This window comes from Bidens hawaiensis, unplaced genomic scaffold (genome assembly GCF_021521415.1).
Source record: "Bidens hawaiensis isolate Kalapana, Puna unplaced genomic scaffold, B.hawaiensis_p1.1 tig00000512_1, whole genome shotgun sequence".
Classification (NCBI taxonomy): domain Eukaryota; kingdom Viridiplantae; phylum Streptophyta; class Magnoliopsida; order Asterales; family Asteraceae; genus Bidens; species Bidens hawaiensis.
Window position 1 is genome coordinate 1,724,916 of NW_027491033.1, and position 25,418 is coordinate 1,750,333.

The following is a 25,418-nucleotide window of genomic DNA, read 5'->3' on the forward strand; positions in this document are numbered from 1 at the left end:
GTGCTACATGTTCCAGATGACTCTGGTCGGAGCAGCCAGGGCATGGTTCGATCGTTTACCGATCCACCACATATATGACTGGGCGGACTTTCAGAACAAGTTCAGCCAGCACTTCAGCCAACAGAGGAAGTACACTGAAGAGCAGTGGACGATCCTCAATTGCGTGAGAGAGGAGGATGAATCTTTACTAGACTTCATCACTCGCTTCAACTCCAAAAAGCTTAGTCTCGGCAACATAAGTGAGGATCTGGTTCGCGCCGCCTTCATCCAAGGCGCCGAATACCCAGAACGTATCCGCACGTTGACGCGTAAGGATGGCATGCCATCAACATGGGATGCCATCATGACGGCGGCAAAGCGCTTTGCCGAGACGGAAAAGCAACTGGGAAGGGACCTTCCCCAGAGTACGCACCTCTACACGCAGAGGACAAGAGAGAACAATGTCCGGATCGCCCGGCAGAACAAAAAGAGGAGGCTAGGTATTTGGCAGTCAAGGGTAAACTTTGACACCTCATCCAGCTCTCGCCCTCTTGTTGGCGGAAGGGACAACACACACCCTTCAAATCGAAAACACCGGTGGACGCCACTCACAAAGAGCGTCACGGAGATATTTGCCACGGAAAAATTGCCATGGCCCAAAGCCCCATCGATCCGGCAGAAACCTAATGCGGATCAGAGCAAATCCTGTGATTTCCACGGGACAAAGGGTCAGGGTACTGAAGAGTGCACATCCTTGAAGGATATTATTGAAACATTTGTTAAGGATGGAAGGCTTGCACATCTCGTGGCATCGATCAGGAAGGGAGGAAGGAATGACAACCGGTACAGAGGTAACGGACGAAAGCCCGTCGACATCAGCATCAACATGGTTCATGGCAAGGTCAGAGGAAGAAAAAGACGGGTGATAGAACCATGCGCGTGGAAGGAAGCTGAGGTGCGCTTCCCGCGAGTGCCAGGAGGCCCCAGCAAAGAAGGCCCCATCGTCATCAGAAGCCAGCTGGGGCACTACATCACCTCCCGCACTCTTGCTGACAACGGCGCTTCGTCGACAGTGATGTACAGGCAGTTCTTTGATAAGCTGGATGATGAAGACAAGGAACGCTTGGAAACGGTCTACGCTTCAATGGAAGGGTTTGATGGCAGCACAGAAACACCCCTGGGTATCCTATCTTTCCCCGTTACTCTTACTGATGGGAATCATTCACGCACAGAAGACGTGGATTTTGTCGTGATGAAAAAGCCACACCACACATACGACATCCTATTCGGAAGAGATGGGATGGCAAGATTCAACGCCGTGGTATCTTCAGTCCACGGCATGATGGGATGGCCAACAGCTGAGGGTGTAGCAATGATCTCTGGCATTCCCCAGGTATGCATTGCATCTGTCTCATCTAAACCCAAACCGAAGAAGGCTAAACCAACCGTCACTGAACCGGAAAAATGGGCCTTCAATGGCAAATACCCCGACCAGGCCGTTACCATTGGACCAACAATTGTTGATCCCACCCGCACCTTACTCAAGCGCTTACTGCAGAAAAACGCTGACATCTTTGCGTGGACACCAGCTGACATGACTGGTGTACCCCGAAGTAAGGCGGAGCATAAGCTCAAATGCGATCCGGCTGTTACGCCAATCGTACAAAAGCGCAGGGTAATGGGGCCTGAACAAACTAACGCGTGTAGAACCCAAGTCAAGGAACTCCTTGACGCAGGCATCGTACGCGTTAGTAGATATCAAACATGGGTTGCAAATCCCGTAATGGTACCGAAGAATGACAAACAATGGCGCATGTGCATAGATTTCAAAGATTTGAACAAAGCATGCCCCAAAGATTGTTATCCGTTACCAGAAATTGATCTCAAAGTGGATTCGTTGGCGCCATTTCGCCTTAAATGCTTCTTGGATGCGTATAAGGGGTACCACCAAATCCACATGGCCATTGATGACCAGGACAAAACCGCATTTCGGACGCCCGATGGTACATTTTGTTATAAAATGATGCCATTCGGACTTAAGAATGCAGGGTCCACATACCAACGACTGATGGACAAAGAGTTTCATGCCCAAATCGGGAGAAACTTGGAAGTCTATATGGATGATTTGGTCATCAAAAGCCTCGAGCCTGAGGCGATGTTGAAAGACATTGAAGAAACTTTCAACACGCTCCGAAAGATAAACATGAAGCTCAACCCGAGCAAGTGTTCATTTGGGATGGAAGAAGGGAAGTTCTTGGGAGTCATTGTTACTAAAGATGGCTTTAGAGCGAACCCTGAAAAGGTCGAAGCCATTGTTAAAATGGAATCACCTACCACCATCAAACAGGCTCAGACACTGAATGGGCGACTAGTCGCACTTAATCGCTTCTTGGCAAACCATGCGGATAAGTCGTTTCCTTTCGTGTCAACACTGAGAAACTGCTTGAAGAAAACGCACTTCCGCTGGACACCAGAAGCGGAAGCAGCTTTTCAGGAGATTCGGTCACGCCTGATCGAACTCCCAACGCTTACAGCACCACAAGCGGGAGAGGAGTTAATCCTATACCTTTCCGCAACAGATAGAGCAACCGGGGCAGTCTTGCTAGTAGAACGAAAGGGCATCCAGATGCCAATCTATTATGTTAGCCGTGTACTAACAGACGTAGAAACCCGGTACTCTACCCTCGAAAAATTGGTCTTAGCACTTATACACGCTTCACGCAGGTTAAGACGATATTTCTAGGGCCACCCAATCACCATTCTCACCAACTTCAAACTCTCAAATGTTCTAGGCAAACCCGAATTATCGGGACGTCTAGCCAAATGGGCAATTGAATTGGGAGAATATGCAATTAAGTACAAGCCAAGACCAGCCATAAAAGGCCAGGTCTTGGCCGATTTTATTGCAGAAGTCCCCGTTTCGCGGGAAAAAGAGTGCCAGGAGGAGGCTCAACCCTCCCCAGCACAGGACGTCAATGATGTCTGGCGACTCTACACTGATGGAGCAGCCAGTAACGAGGGTTCAGGCGCAGGGTTAAAATTAACCAACCCAGCAGGCCAAGAATATACTTACGCTATTCGGCTGGACTTTCCAAGTACGAATAACGAAGCCGAATATGAAGCATTCTTGGCCGGTTTGAGAATTGCGCGTAAGATGGGAGTGAAAAACTTAGAAGCCCACGTGGATTCCATGCTGGTGGCCAACCAAATAAATGGAACATACACGGCTGTGAATGACACCATGGGCTGTACCTCGCCCAGGCAAAAACCCTTATGCGTGATTTTAGTGATTGTAAAGTCATACACGTCAAGCGCAGCGAAAACAAATCTGCGGATGCGTTAAGCAAGCTTGCATCACTAGCCTTCACCCACTTGGGAAAGGACATCCGCATTGAACTCCTCGAAGCACCATCAGTCCCGCACAAGGAAATTTGTGTCATCCAGAACAATACAGAAACATGGATGACACCAATAATAAATTACCTTGCAGCAGGAATACTACCAGAGTCAAAAACACAGGCAAGAAAACTACGCTGTAAAGCACTGAATTATCAACTCGTCAATGACATCCTTTACAGACGTAACTTTCTTGGCCCACTCTTGAGATGCGTGGACAACCAAGATGCCGACTACCTCCTAAGGGAAGTACACGAAGGCATCTGTGGGGTACACGCAGGTCCCCGCGCTGTTGTAGCCAAGCTAAACAACGCGGGATACTTTTGGCCAGGGATGCATACGGATGCACTGGCATACATCAGAAAATGCAGGTCTTGCCAGCTTTACGCACCTAACACGCATCGCCCGAAAAACGAACTGGTTCCAGTCACTTCTTCGTGGCCATTTCAGAAGTGGGCCATCGATGTGACAGGCCCATTTCCTACAGCAGCAGGAAATGTTCAGTTCCTAGTGGTAGCCATCGACTACTTCACCAAGTGGATAGAAGCAAAACCTTTAGCCCAAACAACCGCAAAGCATATCAAAAAATTTATTTGGGAATTTATAATTTGTCGTTTTGGACTTCCACAGAATTTGGTGAGCGATAACGGCACCAACTTTGCTGACAAGAAGCTACAACAGTGGCTGAAAGAACTTCAAATCACCCACACCTTTACCTCAGTGGCACACCCGCAAGGTAATGGTGAGGTGGAGAGAGCAAACAAGAGCATCGTCGAAGGCATCAAGAAAAGACTTTTGAAACACAGATCCGGCTGGGTGGACGAGCTTCCGCACGTCCTTTGGGCAAACAGAACGCTGAAGAAGGCCAGTACGGGGGAAACCCCGTTCAGCCTCACTTATGGCACGGAAGCCATGATCCCGGTCGAAATTGGTCTACCCTCACCAAGGGTCTTGAGTCAGCCAGAAGACAATGATGCGGAAAGACGGTTGGATCTTATGCTAACCGAGGAACGCAGAGACTTAGCCGCAGTGCGTGAAGAGAATTACAAACGACAAATGTAAAAGTACTACAACACGCGGGTAAAACTCTGTAACTTCATGGAAGGAGACTACATACTGCGTAACAACGAGGCTTCGAACCAAGAACGCCCAGGAAAGTTGGCCCCAGTCTGGGAAGGGCCATATGTTATCAAACAAGTTCTGGGAAAGGGCGCATACCGGCTCGAAAGGCTCGATGGCACTCCCATCCCAAGAACATGGAATGGAGCTCAATTACGCAAATGTTATATGTAGATCAATTCCAAAACTTGTAAAGAAAAGGCCAAGAGCCACTTCTAATGGAAATGATTCTCCTTTCATAATGTGTTTACCTTTATTCTTATGAACTCCCCACTGGTGCCGGTGTTTACCACATAAAGGGGGAGAAGTAAGTCGTTACGTGTGGAAGGCGGCAAAACCCGCATAAACACAACGTTAAAAATAAGGGAAACCTACACGCAGGTATGATGTAAGTAAAGTTTAGCCATCCTTGTAAGTGCAAGTGACGGTCTTATCCGCACAACCACAAATAAGGAAGCAAAACTTTAAACTATCATTTACCACGTTCAAAGGTTATCCTAAAAAAAAAAAAAAAAAAAAAAAAAAAAAAAAATACAAGGAAAAAAGTAAACCCTACACGCAGGTCAGGTATGGGTAAAGTTTAGCCATCCTACCAAGTGCAAGTGACGGTTCTATCCGCACAATCACGAAGGAGGAAGCGAAACTTTAACCCACTATCAACCACGTTCAAAGGTTAACTTATCCTAAATACTTAGAAATGAGGAAAACCTGCACGCAGGTCAGATAAAGGTTAAAGTTTAGCCATCCTACCAAGTGCAAGTGACGGTTCTACCCGCACAATCACGAAAGAGGAAGCGAAACTTTAACCCATCATCAACCACGTTCAAGAGGTTAACTTATTCTAGAACACTTGGAAAATTGCTAACTTAAACTAAGTATGCAAGTCATGAGTTTATAAAGCAAGGAATCCAAAGAAGGAAATAACAATCTTATACGCAAAAAAGATTTATATTTCAATAATATATTACAAGAATGGTCGGGTTACTACCCGCCTAGAAGAGAATCTATACAAGTCTAAGCAATGGAAAGGGATCTTCGGGGTCAAGCTTCAGGGCCGCCTCCACTAGGACCCGCTCCATCAGAAGAACGGGGTGGTTCGAGGAAAGCTTTGAGGACAGCTAACCCATCATCAGCAACAGCTACTTCATCCACCTTTTCCACCACTGGATGCGGGAAGGCGGCGTATTGGTTCAATGCTTGGTCGTAAATGGCTTCGGTATCCACATCGAACAAAGGGAAGTTGGAAGGCGGGACGCCTTTCTCAACAAACCCTAGACCAAGCATGAAGCCGGCCTTTTCCCCATCATCATGAGAAGCGTTGAGGGCTGCGGTCATAGCATCATCGTAGGAGGTCTCTGAAAAGACCCGACGCACAACCTACAAAGAAAAAAATACAAGTATTAGAACCTTTTCTTACAAAAGAAATGCGTGAAGATAAATCTAAACATACCTGAGGCAACGCTTCTCGAAGAAGCCATTGGAGGGCAGCTTGAGCTTCGGTATGGGCGCGTTCGGCTTCGCTCTTGTTAAGGTTGGCAAGTAAAACTTCCTTAGCGGCAGCCTCTTCGACGCCCTTAAGCTTCCGCTCGGTTTGGTCAAGCACCCCCCTCTGGTCCAGGATTTCCTGGAGTTTCTTGGCATCTTCCATTGCCAAGGCATCATGAGCGCGTTGAAGAGCCTCTAATTTGCCTTTCAGCTCCTCATTCTCCAAACGCAGAGGCTCAGCAACGGCTTCAGCCTGGGCAGCCCTCTCGGTTGCGTTTCGCGCAGTTTCCCTGGCCAGCCGAAGCTGTTCATTCACAGCTTGGGCAGCCTTGGAACGGGCATCGAGTCGCGCCTGAACTTCAACCTCGAGGGCCTTGAAGGCCTTCTCCTTGGCGGCGGCAGCTGCCGCCAGCTGTTGGTTCTCCTCCCGGAAAGCACGCGCTTCAGATACGTCTTTGGCGCGAGCTGCTTTCAACTTGTCGTTTTCACGACAAAGCAGCTCGATGCGCGGCTGCATCCGGGCCTGGAGAACCCGAAGCTCATTGGTTAGCCTACCCTCCTGGTAGCTAGCCATGGCTTCCCCCAACGCACCATGAGGAGCAGCGTGGCGAGCCCAGTCCACGCACTCCACAGGGGTACGAAGGGTTGTTCCTCGGCGTATGTTCCATCGTGGAACATACACTTCATTGGAATCCGACACTGCAAAAGAAACAAAGACAGTAAGGAAAAGATGATAAAAAAAAAATGGGGAAAAACAAAGGAACCCTACGCACCTGTAGGGTCAATGACAGGCCGATATCCGCCAAACCCATCACCTGAACCTAAAGGAAATCCATCCAACAGGTCAGGCAGATGGGAAGGTGGCAAAGATCGGCGGGAAGCCCTGCGCGTACCTGATGGTCCGGCTGTCGGTGCCGGTGGCGCGGGCATGGTGGCAGCCGCCGTGGTCGCCGTCGTGGTCTCCGCCGCGGTCGCCGCCTCCTCAAAAGCAGCAGTAACCGCCGGTTCCGTGAAGGATGCTGTAAAAATCGCACTCACGGCCGGCGGTGACGTCATCTCGGCCGGAACAGTTGGCTCGACGGAATGAGCAACTGGACCAGCGGATGCAGGCGCAGGCGACTGGGTCGACGCCTCAGGAAGGCTGACCGAGCCTACCGTCATTGGCGAGGAGGTACTCCCCTGCGTTTCACCCAGGATTGCGTCAACATCCACGCCTGCACAAAGAAAAAAGTGTTAAAAGAAAATTATGAAGTGACAAATCTACAAAGGCATTATGATTATACTTACGGGTTTTCTTGACCCTGAACGTACGGACGGGCGGGGAGGAACCCGATGGAGCCGGCCCTTGGTACCGGTCACCGTCGTCTTCGTTGGTTCTCCGGAGGTAACGGTCGTAGCCTCCGGAGCAGTGGTCTTCTCACCACCGGTCTTCCCCGCCACCTCTTCACTATCTGACTCCGTGTCAGATAGAACCACTGGATCAGCTGTGGAGGCCTTCTCCTTCCCCTTCACGCCGGCAGCAGTCTTCTTCTTCCGCACAAGGGGAGGACCATCTGCGGATTCCTCAGAAGAAGATAGGATGTAAGGATTTCCAACAGCGGGTACAGCATTGAGGGGTTCGGGATAAAATATCTCCTTACCTGGCCGCCGGTGGCTCAGGATCTCTTGGCCCGGCGGATAGACCTCCACAAACCTATCCGCCGTTTGCTCCAGGATGGGCAACTCATTGTCGTCCAGAGCACGAGTGCCCACCCGCACGGGACTGTCAGCTTCCCGCGGGAACAGGAGCGACTCCAAATTATTCCCCTCTGAAAGAAAAGAAACAGTTAGAAAATAAACTAATATCAGCAAGAAAGACAAGACATACCATAAGGAATAGAGTTCAAACCGTATTCGAGAAGGATAGGAAACCGAGACGCATCCTTCCATACCCGGCTCATCCCCAGCAGCACCATCCCGGACTCCGCAAACCGGTAAACCGGAGATTGGACCCGGGATATCTTCGCGAACCATTCCGCCTCCTGGTAGCTGGAAGCGTGAAGGCTCGGAAGCGCTTGACCCTTCTTGAACTTCATAGCAATAGGGATGGCGCGGGCAGAGATGTAGAAGAACTCCCGCTTCCACGATCGAAGACTGCGCTCGGTCACGCAGATCTTTAAACCCTTAATACGGGTTGTCAGGGTGTACCACCCTTGGACGCACCTCCAAGTATAGAAGGTCATCAGGCGGTCCACGTAGGGCTCAATACCCAGAATCCGGCACACCCACTCGAAGTGCCGGACCTTGGCAATCGCCATCGGATGCACCTCGGTCAGGTGCACCCCGTGCCTCTCCAGGACACGGTACATAAACTTTGTTAATGGGAACCTAAGGTTTCCATACACAAAGAATGCAGCATATACCCCGATCTTGCCACTGGGGGCATCGTACACAGTCTGGTGAGAATCAGGAAACTCAGGCTCGAGGGACTCGAGCATGAACTTCCTGACGATGTACTGGTACTGATCGACAGGTAGAGCACACTGGCACTCGCCAGCAGTACTCCTATCGTCGGCTACAGCTTCAGCATCATGAGAAGACATTTTTGCAGAAAGAAGAGTGATTTCGGGAAAATGCTTGCCTGAAAAAGGGGAGTATTTGCCGGAAATCACTAAGAAGAAGAAGAGAGGTGAAAGTGTGAATTGCAAATAACCCTCTCCCCCTTTATATAGTAATCGCAATTAATGCGGTGAATTTAATGCGAAGGAGAGAGAAATCGACAGTGCAATGAAACTATGACACGTGGCAAAAAGCAAGCTGGCAACAGCTGTTGAAAGGACGTGCCAGTAACTTCGCGGCCACGCGCCCGAAAAAACACGCCCACGCTCCTGAAAAAGCGACTGGAATGACCATGTTCTGTCACGTCACCATAACTTCCTGCACGTCCTGACACAGTCAGAAGAAACTGTCGCACGACGTTTCAGATGTTTGGATTGTTCTTATCCTTACCAACCTTTTGAATTTCAAAATTCAAAAAGATTCAAAAGTAAGCGGGAAAACACCCCTTACCTTGGCAACCAAGTAACCATAAGACGGACGCGGGTACAGTGTTAAGGCAAAACCCTTCACATACCTTGCACCCGCAGGGAATTGAAGCCAAGAATACCCCGGCAACAAAGTAACTATAAGACGGGTGCGGGTGCAGTGTTAAGGCAAAACCCTTCACATACCTAGCACCCGCAGGGAATTGATGCCAGGGGCACCTTGAAAGTAAAGTAACCGTAAGACGAGCGCGGGTACAGTGTTCAGGCAAAACCCTTCACGTACCTAGCGCTCCGCAGGGAATTGAAACCAAGAAGGATCTTCTGGGCAATGCTTGCGGAAACGGAAATAACATCCCCGCATAGCGGGAACGTCGAGAACTACATTGTTTTGAGGCTCCAGGATGGAATTGGTGGTTTAAACATAATTGATCACTATGTTCAAAACCACTAAAACCTCAAGGAGAATCCACACAAGTGAGACTCAACGCTCCTGACTTGCGAGAAGGTTACATACCTACCCGCATCATACCCAAAGATCAAGCAAAAAAATCGGGAATTTTTGCAAGTGACATTAGGAAACCCGCGGGAAGAATCCCCACGGAGAACCTTAAAACTAAACCCTTTTCAAAACCCCTTGCTTAAAGTCCAAAAGTTCACCTCACTTTATTAAACATTCGTAAGAAGAACATTGGACTGGGGGGACTTGAAGAGGTAGGTCCCACCAGAGACCAGTTGGTCCCGCAAGACTCACCTTGAACAGGGACGTCTGCGCAAAGGCCATCTGCTCCCGCAGGACCCACCATGCTCATAGAATCTTACGCGCAGTACGCAAGCTGTACACGCAGGGAAAGCCTCCCAATGGTGAAGTACCCCGCCGGTTCCCGCAGTTGCGGATACAAGCCATCAGGGAAGGCTACCCGCAGACAGCAGGGCTACACGCACAAGACACTAGCTACTTCAGCAGTCACGTGAAGGAATGAGCAAGGCGGGAACAATCCCGCCCAAATGAGCCAGTCTGATTCTGAAAGATCTTTTGTACCATACCTACCAAGGTATGGATAGGACAGACGATCTGACCAGAACAGCCCATGAGCCAATCACAGGGTGACAGCTCACCGACAACAGTGCGAGGAGGAGCACCCTCTAGTACTGTTTGTCACTATTAGCCGCTGCCTACTCACCAACCCTTACTGTGGAGCATGCGCAGCCTACAGTTGGTGGAATAGTGTTACTGTTGGCCGTAACCTATTCACCAACCAGCATGGCCTGCGTACAATCCACAGTCAGTGGGACGTGCATAGTCTACAGTTGGTGGAATAGTGCAGCCGACTTTGTTACTGTTGGCCGTAACCTACCCACCAACCAGTATGGTCTGTGCGTAATCCACTGTTGGTTGAACAGGAATACTATTCAGCCGGCTGTACCTTCTAGAAAACCTACCTTCGGCTATAAATACTCCAACATCTTGGAATGGTAAGATCATCTGCTATCCAGTTATCTAGCAATCTCTTAATATACACTTATATTCAGAGCAACCTAGTCTGATTCTCACGCCGGAGGGTGGTCACAAGGAGGAACCCCCCCTTCTCAGTGACGAGCTTACGGTGTTTGTTTTGCAGGTCTCCTGAAGAACAGCCTTCTCAGCTAGACCTCATTCGTGGGAAACATTACTTAACCCCCAGATTATCTATAATCTGTACTGGGTCACTTAGTGTTTCTTCAAAGGTGGATCATGGATGTACGAGGACTATTGTAATTGCTAATTCTAAGGCATCGGTTATTGAACCCAAACAATAAAAATTCCTTCTGAAACATGAAAAACCAAAAGTCACAAACTTCAGTGACTAAACCTGTAACAAATAATATGAAGGGACCAAATCAGAAAGTATCCATATACACAACATAACCAAAACCTGCTGTGAAACCAATTGACGTCTCTTCTCTCACAAAACCCCCAAATCAGTAATGGAAAACATTGGTCCTTTGATCACACGTTACCGTACAAAACTCAAGCTAGCATCATTGCTATGGCTCGAAGGCTTTCGAGAAGCTTGCTGTCTACACAGAGTTGCCGTATACTGTCTCAGGTTCTCTAATTTCGCATCGCTACTGTTATCTTCAATTTCAACTTCTTATTGTTTATTTAATTTTGTTCTGTAGATCAAAGCAGTTGATGATCCGAACTGGACAGTGCTTTCTGTTGAACGGATTCATCTTTCTAGGAAGGTCATCCTTGCTTCTAACTTTATATTGTAATCAATTTGTTACAAAATATGTCATAATTTCATTCCATAGCAGAATATCGGTAGACTGATATCAGTTTTTTTAGTCTTAATTGCCAATTCTTAGTGTAATGTTAGTGTTTTAAGTCTTAATAAGTTCCTACTTGCTATAATTGTTAGTGTTTCGTAAGTTGCAAAAGGTTAATATGTTAATGGTAGGATACTATACTGAATTTTTAGTGTTAAATTGCGATATATATAAATTCTGCATGATATTAAAGTTACCGATATCCCACCGCGATAACCTATATCTCAAATATCGATCCTTGACCGATATCCGCTATTTTTCCGCATTAACTTCATAGGTTTGAACTTTAATTGAGTAGGAGTATTCGCTTGTGTTATTTGAATTGATAACTGTATCTAGTTACGAAACACATTTTAGTGCAGCACTGGTTTCTGTATGAATGGGAGTGATTATATTATACCTTAATTATTAAGTGATTTAAACTTTAATTTAAGGTATATTTTTGCAGGAATTGCTGTTTATGTTGTTTAAGATTAGGTCACAGTATGTAGTTATTATCTCTTTTATGATAATATTTGGGTTATAGATCATTGCACGTCATGTGAATAGAGGTTTCTATGTCAAAACATGCTTAACGAATCGTCCCTGGTTAAAGATTTAACCATGAATAGAACTATGATTACTTCTGATCAAAACAAACAATAGAGTTTTCATGTAATACATAATTGAAATTGTTGCAAACTCTACATAATTGTTAACACTAATATACATAGTCAGATTCCTAGATAAGAAGCTTGCCTTTAAAGTTTTGAAATGCAACACGGTTCTTATCAGCCAGTAGTGTCACCAATACATAAAAATAAAATGAAGTCTATAACATTTTATATATATATTTTTAACTGTTACTGAAATGCAATTCTATTTGATCATCTACTATGTAGAGTGACTTAAATTTTGTATTACTTTGCAGTATTTTCATTCTAAGATCTGTTCTCCTTCCAACGCTAGAATGGCTATTACCGTTTGGAGTCCCTGATGGTTATCAAGAACCGTGCGTATCGGAGATGCCTATAAGATTGTATGCCTTCTTACGACTTGGACTCTTGCAACTTGTTTATGTGAGTATATAATAGGAAAGTTGTTGCCTTTACAACATTGTATATCTTAAGATGCTTATAAACAATCATTTTGAGTTCTTGTAATGTGAATTATCATGTTTCCTACAATCTTTCATTGCTAAGTAATCAAAGTTTTAACAGTCCTTTGCACAGTTAATATATTTACCTATTGTTAAACAATTTGTTTTGTGTGTGAAAAAGGGTATGCAGCATCCTTTAAAATTAATTAAAAACTGGAAACCTTTTATACCATGACTAATCCTGCATATTCATTATCATACTCAATTGTACTTTGATATTGTTAGACGAAAATGCCCCGTTCGTGTTTGTTTGTTCACCTTTAATAGTACAAGCGATTGAACACAAACTCTTAAACGAATTTGGATTTCTTGTTCGTGTTCATTTTCGTTCTCATTCGTTAAGAAATGAACTTGCTCATGTTCGTTCGTCAATAGTATAAACGAATGGTTTACGACCGTAAACGAACGAATATAACTGAACATAGATGAACAAATATAAACGAACAAAACATAGCCAACATCAGTTAAAAGTAAACATGAATATTAATATGCCGGGCGCCCGGGCCAAAAAAGGTAATAAAAGTAGACTAAATTGTAATGGGTGATTTTTTAATTTAGTTAAACTAGAAGAAATTGTAATGGGCCTAGCAATAAATGAATACATAAACAAACAAACGTAAACTAACTAACATAAATGAACGTAAGCAAACATAAACGAACATAAATGAATGATCGAGACATGTGTTCATGTTTGTCCGTTTATTATATAAACAAAAATAATCGAACTTCTAGGCAAACATTTACTAAACGTTTCGTTCGTTTACAGGCTTACTCTCTTAAGTTAATGATTCATAGCTTTTTTTTTGTTTTACTCATGGTGTTGAATTTCTTATGAAACTGCAAAACATTTGTGCCATTAACGACTTTTCCTGTGAAATCTCAGCCTTACAGATCGTTTGATATGATGTTATTGCTTTTTAACAGGGTCTATGGTTCTACCCTTTGTACATATTTAGCTTCATTTTAAGCACCATCTGGTACATTTCTTTTCTTCTCAGCAGATATTTTGTTGCTTCTTGTAACCTGCTGGCTTATATGTATAATATACGTACACTTTCACATAACCTCTATAGGTACAATGATATTGCAAAGTTTGGTCTTACAGTTACTGAAAAAGACGGACCAACAAATTTAGCCTCCTCTAGCCAAAATGAACCTTCGTCTTCACAAACTGCAACGCCTGTTGATAAACCAACTGATCTCGGAAGGTACGATTATATTCTTTAGATACACGTTATCTTGTTAATTGTTTTAATAATATATTTTTTTTGCAGTGTCATGATAGGAATAGCAGAACAGGGGTATTCAGTCCTCTTATTGACCTTTTTTTTCTTGGAGGTATATATATTGTCACATACATGTTATATTTTTGTTTCAATGGTGTAAGTCTTTGGTAATGTATGCTGAAAATAATGGGTTTGTAACAGGTTTATCTCACAGGTTTTGTACCTTATATCGGGAAGGCTCTCAATTTTGTACTTCTTTCATGGATGTATGCATATTACTGCTTTGAGTATGTGTCAACCCATTTGACTTTGACCTGTTCTCTTTTAAGCGAGGTTTTTAAAACTCTTTTGACTCGATTAAAAACTTAACCTGTATGTTATCCGTTCATAGTAGTAAATAATTGCCACCTTTATTAATACTAATGCTAGTTTTACCGCATGTGTTCTCATTGTAGCTTTTCAATTTCATAGGTACAAATGGAACTTCTCTGGCCTGAGTTTGGATAAAAGACTAGACTTTTTTGAGTCAAACTGGGCATTCTTTGCTGGTTTTGGTAATTTACCGGTTTCATTTTTCATCTTTTTATAAATGTGAGAATATTATTCATTTGAGTATCAATATTCTGCTTTCAGGATCTCCTTGTGTTCTTGCTATTTTCTTTTTTTCTCCTTTAGTGAGTTATGGAGTAATGGCGGTACTCTTTCCAATGGTAAATACTTGATCACTTTCTGTACTATTATACCAAAAATCTGGAATACGAGCTCGAAATTGTTTGGGAACTTGTTTTACATATTTAATAGCTTACAAGATTGTGATGAGTTAGATTAATAATAATGGGGCAATTTCATATATGCCCCTATAAACTTGGAAAATATCATATTACCCATGCAAAACTGAAAATATCATGTATGGCCTTACAAAATAGTTAAAATATCAAGTACACAGAATATCTAAATCATTTAATAAATGACCATTTTACTCCTATTTTTCTAACACTTTCATATATGCCCATCTTTAACTTCAAATTGTTTAATTTACCTATTTTTAGCTTAAATTTTCTTGTTTACCCATTTAAATAGTTTTGGTTGGGTGTAAATGAAATAAATCAAATAATATAACAACACTAATAATTTTTGTTCCAGTTCGTTTTGACTGCAGCGGGCTCAGATGCCGAGAGTGTAGTTAATGCTCATAAAATGAAATGGGGAGGTGAAGAATTTGGAAAGCTTCCTACATTTTATGCTGCAGATAAGTTATTGTAAGTAATCTACTTTACATAATCTTTTATATACTTTGTCATATCAATTAATGAGCATTTCATTCAAAACTCATTTTGATTATCGTTTTATTTACAGGATGAGAATCTTGTCTCTTCTTCCTGTTGAATCTCAGGAGCAAACACATGACAAGAAATCACTCTGAAGCTAACATGCTGATTCTAAGAACTTGAAGATCCTTATGTTTATACAAAGATTACATTTAGTTGTTTTATGGGATGGGATTAATTAGAATGTGTGACATTTGCAGACAGAAAAGCGGTTAGAAAATGACAAGACAACATTGTGATATAGATGCTTTAGGATTTGAGATAAAGTGTTGTTTTTTGGTGTGAAGTTGATTGACATGGAACAAATGTACAACGTTCGATGCAAACGGTACCTGTCATTTTACTTTTTCGTTCTTTCATTGCATGTTGTTTGATATGTATCTTTATTCTGTTCATTTATTTAAGTTATAAGTAGGGGTGTTTATCGGTTCAGACCCGGTTTCCAGTGTTTTACGTTTAAGTGAAGGTTTTTCAGTCTGAACCAAAAACCGAGCTGAACCAACCTGAATTCAAGCAGTTAAAATCCGAATTATGGTTTGTTTATAAGGTTCAACCGTAAACCGCTAAATAACTATTGTTTGCTATTGAATTGGGTTGAGCTGAAATTGTAAATGGATCGGGTTGGGCTAAAGTTGTAGTTGGAGTGGGTTAAATGACAAATAATAATCTTTATTTGCTATTCAGCTTGGACCAAGTTCAGATTTTGGACACTGAACCCGAATCGTAATTTTGTTCAACTTTAAACGGTTTCGCTTTGGTTTGGTTTTTAGTTTGGTCGGTTTCAAGTGGAATATCAGACACCTGTAATTATAATTAAACGTGCCTGTTTAATTTACATATCATTCTTTTCATGTTAGTTACCAATCTAAAAATGTATTTATTATATGTAGCTAATTTAGAAAAATTAAATTATTTTTACTTAAGTTATTGTTTTTATAAAATTATAAGGTTAAATATTGAAAAAGGAGCCACTTGGGTTGTAGCCACTAAGCCAAGTGACAAGAAGCAAAGCCTCCTTTATTATTATTATTATTATTATTATTATTATTATTATTATTATTATTATTATTATTATTTCTTTTGTGGAGATTTAGATTCAAACCTAGAGGTAATAAAAATATTTTTTGTGTAGCTGTTAAAAAATATCGAAAAAGGGAACCAAACACTACATGATCTAAAGCCCCTTTAACATTACATGCATAAGTTAGGTTGAAAGCATCAAGTATGAATGCAAATAGTTAAAAATGGAATGATGACTAGAAATGATTTCCCACAACCACTTATATTAATCACTTTTAGATCTTTATTGTTGACTTTTATTCTATTTTTATATAAATGAAAATAAAGAAAATACTAATACCTTATTCAAAATTTCCAAGTCATTGTCAAATTATATTAGTGGGGACACCAAATTTGTGAAAGATAAGATTTTGTGTTGGACTTAAGTGGACGGGAATATGACTCCACATGGTGAATAAAGTTTAGAATTTAATCATGGACATACGGTGTTGTTGAATGAGTTAAATGAACTTAATAAGCACTATTTTCTTTTTATTTTTTATAAGTTCGTAAATAATCACCCTTGGATGAAGTTATTATTGAGTTACCATTTTGAAAATTTTTGGTCCTTTCTTTATAAAATTATAATATTATCGTATATTTTTTTATAAAAAATAGGCATTTAAACCTCATTGTTTGCCAAACCGTAACGGTTTGGTTCTTGTCACCGACACACGCTAAAAATACCGTTTTACCTAAAAATTGTTACCCCTTATTATACCATGAAAAAAATTTCATGGTAAATTGTAGATAGAAAAATGGCTGCTTCAACCTTCAACACTTGTTATGGAGAGTTCATTTATAAAGGCTTATTGATCTATCGGTAACCAAATTACCCTAGAGTAAATTAAGCGTGTGATTTTTTGATTTTAACCGTGTATAAAATTTTTATTTAAAAGTGACTTAAAATATTTAATACTTAACTACACTTCTAATGACTAATAGTTTAAAGTTTCTAACAACTTCAACAAACTAATTACTGTATTTCTAAATTATATAATATATGATTATATATGGTAATCAGCAGGTAGCACCTAGTGTCATACTTGTCTCAAACCTATAAAATGTTCTAAACTATACCTAAGTGCCTCTATATCCAAATATAAGAATGTATACCTGATCTAAAACATGATTCACGGGTCCATTTATTATGTTTAGCGTGAAGGATAAGGATAATGTAGTTCGACCCAAGGCGATATCTTGTGTCATAATGTAGCTAAGGATTTAGGATTGTCCGGAAGTATTGGGGGTCTTGCTATATCGTAACATAGCAAATGCTTAAAGATCGTTTAGAAATATTTGAACATCGTTCTATAAGCGATTAAGAATGGCACAGAAGTATATGTACATTCTGATATGTGGTAGCATAGGTAAGCTAGAGTAAAGGATCATTGGGACGTATTCGATTGTTCAGCTATGTCGTAACGTGTGGTTAGTTGGATTTTGGCAATTTAATATTTAATGAAAGAACAAAGTTTACAGATAAGCTAGAATCTTCAACAGCCAAGGCCAATCATATATATGCACTTATGAGGTTTTAAAAGGATATTATTTCCAACAGTTTGTTGACAAACTTTTTTAAAACATAAACAAAAATTTCATTAGTTATCCATGTAATACACGGATCTCAAGCTAGTATACACATATATAATGTTTAGATTAATATTTATATTACTGATTAATATAAATATTCTATGAACTGACCTTGTTCCGATGTGCGTGGAGAAGAAGGTGGAGTTGCAACTATTATAAACTATAAATTCTAGGATAAACTTCAAGTCCTAGATCATTAATCAAACACGAATTAAACGACTAACTCTCGTTTATATTAATCAGAAAATATTACTCAAAAAGCTGATTACAACTCTCAAACCCTAACTCGGTTTAACTCTTGATGAACCCTAACTCGGTTGCATCTAGATGAACCCTAACTCGGTTACATCTCGTGTGTGCCTCTTGGATGAACCCTTAACTCAGTTACACCTCACACCACCACACATTCTATAATGTCTAACCATGACATAATAGACGAACCTAACTTGCTAGCTAAGACATTACCAATTATAATTACAATACAATTAAGAAACATAACCACTATGACCTACTTGTCAATATTGGTCCCTCAAGTTCAACGACTTGTGACTTGGAGTCCGAAATTACTTCCAACAAAACTAAGACATCAATTATAAAACACACTAAGACAATTCAGGCAGTGTTTACAATGAAACGACTAAGAACTAATCTCATTGAATTGTTGTTGGAGGCCAGAAAGCTAGTAATGTTAGAATCAAGCCTACTACCATAACTGAGTGTTAATAATGGGAGAAAGTAAAAGAAATGAATGGAAAGTAAAGAATTAATGTGTTCCTTAGTTTTTTTAGAAGAGAAAGGAAAAGAAAGATAAAAAATGATGTGTTTCCAAGTTTCATGAATGGAAAGAAAGGAAAGGAAAGAGGTAGAAATAAAGAAGAAAAGTGGGTGGAAAACTTTCTTTTCAAAATGGAAAGAACCGAGAAGAAAAGAAAAGAGAGGAGATGAAATGGAAAAGAAAGGAAAGGAAAACTTTCTTTTTCTTTCCTTTCTCTCGTTAAGTAAACTCGAGAACACTGCGTAAATGAGTCTATTATACATAAATATAACAATTTTTTTTATAGTTTTATATACTTTTACATGAAACATGAAATTATATAACTACAAAAGGTAAATTATATATATATGTAACTATAAATTTATATGCAAATGATTATAGTGAATTGTAAACTCTTTTTTACCAACTGGACACGTGTCACAACCCCAAGAATCCTCCTATCTTAAATAGTAGATTCCACATTAACAAACAGAAAGATACAATGACGAAAAAGATACAATGATAAGCAAAAAGACACAATGACGTAAATTTTTTTATTTTTATATAACAAAATCTTACTCGTATTAAAGATAAAGAAAAAATGTTTGTTATTATGATGAATTTTACTTTTAAAAAAAGTATCATATGAAAGCGTTATATACATTTAGAAATGATGGAGAAATTAACATGCGACTTGCATATGGAGAGAAAAAATATGTACAATTACTTTATTCGTTTTTTCCTTTGATCCTTACTTGACACATGTCAATTAGTTATGGTTTTCCACACTTTTCATTTTCGTTGGCCTTTGTAGAATAACTCAATCCACGACCCTAAATGAGTTTACTATACATAAATATAACAATGTTTTTATAGTTTTATATACCTTTACATGATACATGTAATTATATAACTATAAAAGGTAACTTATATATATTTGTAACTATAAATTTATATACAAATGATTATAGTGAATTGTAAACAATAAGCAAATAAAAAAACCAAACCAAGCTCAATTTAAGAAATAAAGCTTAAAATAAACTAATCTTAAACTCCACTTGTACAGGGGCAATTTCATAAAATAGTAGTCAAGTTTCAAAAGTGCTCCAATTAGGTCACTTAATTTTTAAAAAATGTTCCAATTAAGTCACTCAACTTTCATATTTTATTAAATTAAAGATTTTAACATGTTTTTTTAGCGTTTTTCTTTTTTGTTTCACATAAGAAATATTTTTCTCTATTTTTTAATGTTGACGTTGAGTAGCGACGTGGATTTTAATTTTTATTTTTGAATTTTAAAATAATTAACGTTTTTTATTTTTTTTAAATATTTTTACATGTATTGCGAATTCCGACCCCCACATCTTATCCTCTATTTCTTTCTTGGCGCACAAAAAAATCAGTGAGACTATATGCATAAGTGACCTAATTGAAACACTTTTGAAAGTTGATTATTATTTTATGAGATATTCTCACTCATATAAATCTCAGATTTTAGGATAAATGTATGTGGGAAAAAAAAAACCTACACTAGGAAGGGTCTTAGTTTCTAAGGAGTTAGACGATGCCCTATCATGTTTATCCGGGGTTCATGTTATCAAATATGTATATGATGGTTGTTTAGTTGTTGATCAAGCCAGACCTGGTCGAAGCTATGCGAGTAGTTTCTGGTGAGATTACTAGGTTGTCAAAACTTTTGCTAGAAGCCTAGACAACGTGTTGTTATTCTGGATGAGTGGGCATTGACAGTTGACACATTGAGGAAAGTTGGTGTTTGATGACTGACCGGTTTGATTGAGTTTAATTTTTCATACTAAAAAATCAAAAATATAAACTCTAAAAACTACTTTGAAGTAAAGTAATTTGTTTGGATCTACTCATCTACTACGTCAAGACAAGATCAAGTTTTAAAAAATCTTTTTAATGTTTTTATAGTTCCATTCCACATTTTATTATATTTGTTACTAATGTAACTATTATATAAGGTAATCCACGTTTAGGGGTCCAAAACTCTTGACTTGTTTATACACACATTAGATTCGTCATGTTTATAAGCATATTTCTAAAAGTGATATGTATGTTAGAGAAGTTTCGTCATAGAGGTTAATATTCTTTAAGATGTTAAGCATCCATATTGTTATTCGTTACGAACATTTTCTTTCTTTTTTCTCTTCATGTTGACCAAAAGCCCTTATCACATAGACTCCCTTCCCATATCTCTCCGTCCCCCTCACCTCACCCGTTTTTAATGGCTCGTACTCTCTTCTCGTCCTTCACCTATCGCAGTAACATTATTGTCATGTCTGCGTCCATAAAATGGACAAATCTATCAAAGGTGCTCTAACTATTAACTAAGCATACTATTTTTTCTCATTTGTGGGATATACTGAGTACGATGATGATGATGACGACTATTTTTTCTCATTTTGTAATCTATAAGTCAACATATATATCTAGTAATCTAATGTATACATACTTCAAATAAAACATAACGACTAAATGTTACAATCTACATGGATTGAACCATTAATTTTTAAATTTACATTCAAATCACCTTACGACTTCATCAAAGTGGGAATGACTTCAAATCAAACATGTATCATTAAAATCATTAATACTTATGATTATACCACTATTTGTAAAAAGAAAAAGACAACAATAACAATATAAAGTATTTTGTTTTAAAATTAATTTAAAGATATACGGATCAACTCTTTTAAACTTAAACGTATCTTCAAACAACAGCTAGTGGTACGTGCTCCTTGTATAGTATTATCTATAGAACACATATCTCAAAGATAATTCAAACAATCACCAATCAAAATGCTTGATTGAGCTGAATATGAACAACATAAAGTCTTAAGAAAATGAAGTATTATATTGTTTGAAGATATGTTAAACATAACGAAGATTTATATTATAAAAAATCCACATTAAACAAGACGATGAAAGTTAAAAACTTCTCTCGTAATCTTTTTTATATAATATTAAAGGGTTAAGATAAAATAAGTTGTATTTTCTTAGAAAAAAATTCCTTATAGATTTTATCGTGATAAGTTAGGTAGATGATATAATGCTAAATATATATGTTTTCATTGTTTATTTTATTTAATATTTTAATTGTTTTTGTTCGTTTTTAGTCAAGATTTGTATACTACTAACATTTTTGTGTGTCGTAGGTTCCGGGATTTGATCGTGATTAAAAAGGGCGAATAACGAGCTGAAACGAGCCGAAACGGAAATCCGAAACGCGTCAGGAAGGGTCAGAACAGAGAACCGGTCAGACCGAACCGGTCTGACCGGCCCCCATGGAAAAGCACGCCGCGCCGCATGAAGGGGGAAGGCCAAATGCCCTCCGCGCGGCGCCTAGGCAACACTGGGCTTAATTAATTTCGTTTTCACTTAATGTCGGGTCTTGTTTTGGTTTTTTAAACACATTTAACTTAAACCTGACATAACCTGAAAGCCACCAGCCGATTTTAGAGAGTTCTTGGAGCTATTTTACGAGTTTGTTGGTGATTTTGAAGGCAAGAGGACATCCGGTGAAGAGCTACACGTTCACGTTCGAGTTTACGGGTTTTATCATCTTCGATTCCCCGTTTCTTATATTTTCACCATGTTTTCGTTATTATTTGTTTTGTTTGATTTAGATTTTAATATGCTAGGCTAAATTCCATAAACTACCTAGGTCGTGATTAACCTTAGTTCGGTTTGATTTTATTTGGATTTCGTTTCGTTGTGGATTTTATGTTCTAAGTAAACGGTTGAGTTTGATTTAATTAATGCGTATGATTGCTTGGTTTTGTTTACTTGAATTTATTGTTTCACATTGCCCTTGTTGATTGTTTCATAGCATAGGGTTTTGTTAGGTCATTTACTGTGTGTTCTTAGCTAGGTTGTGATTAATATGCATTAAAATCATAGAAACAATAAAATCAAGTAAATAGATAAAAGTGAACTGCCAGCCTAGAAAGCTGTAAGGTGATAGGTTGTTGATAGATCTTTGTTTGTCGGGATTGCTAGATTTAGTTCTTCGTAAGGAGTCCGTCTAGGTTTGATTGTCAGCTTAGTCTATTAAATTAATTGAGTTTGCTTTGCTATCTTTTGAATTCCGCGCTGTAAGGTAGGTTTTCATCATAAAAGATACTTAGACATAATCGATTAAATAACCGTAAGGAAGTTTAATATAAAACTGGTGAGTCTTAAAATTTGTTAGAAATCCATAGGCGTCTTCTTGAAGTTCAAGGGTCCTGTTCGGGTTTTCTGTCAATGGTCTATTTTACGATCCCAGTTCCATAACTTGAGTTTTCCATTTAATTAATAACTGTAACTTTGAGGATTCTAGCCTAGGTAGTTATCTTCATCATCAGAATTAATCAAAGCTTTCTAAATTGTTTATTAGTTTAAAGTAATTAGGGTTAAGGTTTAAGTTTAATTAATTAATTAAGTTTAAGGTAATGATTATGTTTTATTATTATTATAATAATTAGGGTTAGCTTTTAATTAGTTTATTATTAGTTTAATAGTTAAGTATTCATTAGTAAGTTTTAATTATTAGTTAATTAGTATTTAGAGTTTTAATTAATTAGTAAAATAAATTCCCCTCAGATATTATTAATAAATAGTCGCGTCTTGTAGTTGAGTCTAATTTGCTAGTTTCGTAATTTATAGAGTCTCGTGGGTTCGATATCCGGACTTCTTTAGTTGTACTAGAGTCGACCGGTTCACTTGCCGGTTAGTAGTTTAAGGGTTTAGAGTATTACTTAGTGTCTAGATTAGTATAATTTTAGTTAATAATTATTTGACTACTTCAAGCACATCAGTAGATTTATGATTTACATATCAATCAATTAATCAATCAATCAAACCCAGTGAAGTCCCACCAACAGCAAAGTTATAAGTAGGGTCTGGGGAGGGTGGGATGTAGGCACACCGTACCTCTATCCAAAGGTATAAAGAGGTGGCTTCCAGAGAGACCCTCGGCTCTAGAATACATATGTATGGGACAATATAAGGAAATCAAAGTTCAACAGTAAATAATAATAATAATATATGTGAGAAGAAAATATCATTATTGTGTGTAACCAGAATAAGGTAAATTACCCCCCTTGTGTGACCAGATTTATGATTTACAAAATCCTAAAATAACAAAAATAAGAGTTAATTACACCGACGCCCTCTGTAGTTTGCACGAATTTCACGTATATTCCATAACTTTGAAAAATTACATCTATAATTTCTAATTATTTGATACAGGTATTCGGGTAACATTCGTGCGTTAATTAATCAAAGTTACATACACCTAGTTATAATAAAACACAATCCAAGGACATCTTGAGTTTGATTAGAAATAATTGTGGTGTATCATATAAAAAATGGTCATTTTCGGTGTTTTATATTTGCATAAGAATGGTCTAAAAGACTACAACCCCACTTTTCTAAGTGAGTATTAAAAGGCAAACATACTGATAATGAAGTCCCTTGATTGACTCCCAAAAGTCAACACCTAACATTCTTGTTCACACAAACTGGACTCGACTCCTTCTAACTTGGTATGGCTTTTATAGTTGTAGTTTCATCAACCCAACGGGCCCCTGGCCCCATGTAGTGTAGTTGAATCGAATAATATCTCGGTGGTGAATTGATATATACGTATTTGAGTAAAATGACTGACCAACGAGTCAATTAAGGTTCTTCATTTTCTTGCTAGAGAATTAGGTTTTTCAAATATATCTTACTTATTTTCTTTTAACTAGTGGTGTAAAGACGAATACGGGTACAATAAAAAAGCATCTACGTGTGAGATGGAAAATGATGTGTATTATTATACGTATAACAGTCCATTGTCCGGATTAAAGGAAATGCGTCAAATATGTGTAAAGAGAAGTACAATTGCACGTAAAACCAATATACGTGTGAGGCGGAAAATGATGTTGGATAATTTCTTAGTTTTGTTAAATTCTGAAAACTATTTAACACACAATAACATATTACAATAATATGTAGAAGATATATAGAGTATTCTTTTTTTTCTTTTATGTCTATATTGGATACTTTTTATTTTTCTGAATATGTCACCATATGCTTTTGAGTTAGTAAAATGGGATAACAAGTTTCTTTATAAGATTGGGTAGCGTGGCTAAAAAATCCGCTATTTAACATGCTTAAAGACAACTTTTTCTTGCTCCCGATTAGGATTGGCTAACCAAGTGAAGTTTTTTTATTTCATGTTTACCTTGAAAAAAAAAGCTCAATTCTATAGCTAGCGCTCGTAATGATTTTTAAAATGCGCTAAAACCAAGAGACGGTCAACTGATGTGTTACTGTGAATGATTAGACCATTCGATTTGAATCAATCAAATTAGGGTTCCCCGCTTTGAAATGTCCAACGTCAGTGTGAGCGTTCATCTCTAACCCGAGAAACTAGCGAATGTTTACATGATGAAGTTTATGAGTCATCCAGACCAAATAATGCACCCTAAGTGTGTGTATAGGTGTGAAAGTAAACCAATGGGTAGAATTTTATAAAAAAAATAATGTTTGCTTCATACATACAAAACCTTTACATAGTTTCATCTAGTTTCTTCTTTCAAGTTTATTAGCTTCAATTTAGACACATTATAGCTCATCGTAAAACACAATGAGAAACACAAACCCATATATCATTCATTTCATTTGTGCCAAAAGTTAGTAAAAATAAAAATCTTAACCGATTTTCAAACAAATGACATACATGACAAGACATGTGATTAGGGGAGTACGCCCTTAATAATCAAGGTAAATAACTCGAAGAATCGGTAGAAGACTGTTAGTATCAACATTCGGAATTATCTATAGGAATCAAGTATAACAAACTCTTGGGACTTGTACAAGGAGTGATGGATGATTGTGATGCATCTTATGCAATCTTCAATTATACAATAGATTCGTATCTTTCACCCACATTTGGATTTCTTCATTCTCCGAATAATATTTGAATCATGAATTGTAAATACTTAATTTAACAAT

General features: G+C 39.0%; 2 protein-coding genes across 2 annotated transcripts in view; one reads left to right on the forward strand and one right to left on the reverse strand.

Moving 5' to 3' along the window:
- The window catches only part of LOC143633674 (putative elongation factor 1-gamma 1), a 153,461-nt gene that overhangs the window by 74,365 nt on the left and 53,678 nt on the right, over positions 1–25,418 (reverse strand). The gene's annotated exons all lie outside the window — the stretch shown is intronic.
- LOC143631150 (protein EI24 homolog) lies at positions 10,929–15,650 on the forward strand. The gene is made up of 11 exons (XM_077100000.1): positions 10,929–11,089; positions 11,163–11,228; positions 12,223–12,370; positions 13,375–13,427; positions 13,524–13,658; positions 13,725–13,788; positions 13,878–13,963; positions 14,148–14,230; positions 14,310–14,386; positions 14,820–14,935; positions 15,033–15,650. Exons 1-11 carry the CDS (start codon positions 10,968–10,970, stop codon positions 15,097–15,099), a joined length of 1,017 nt encoding a protein of 338 aa, XP_076956115.1. The 5' UTR covers positions 10,929–10,967; the 3' UTR covers positions 15,100–15,650.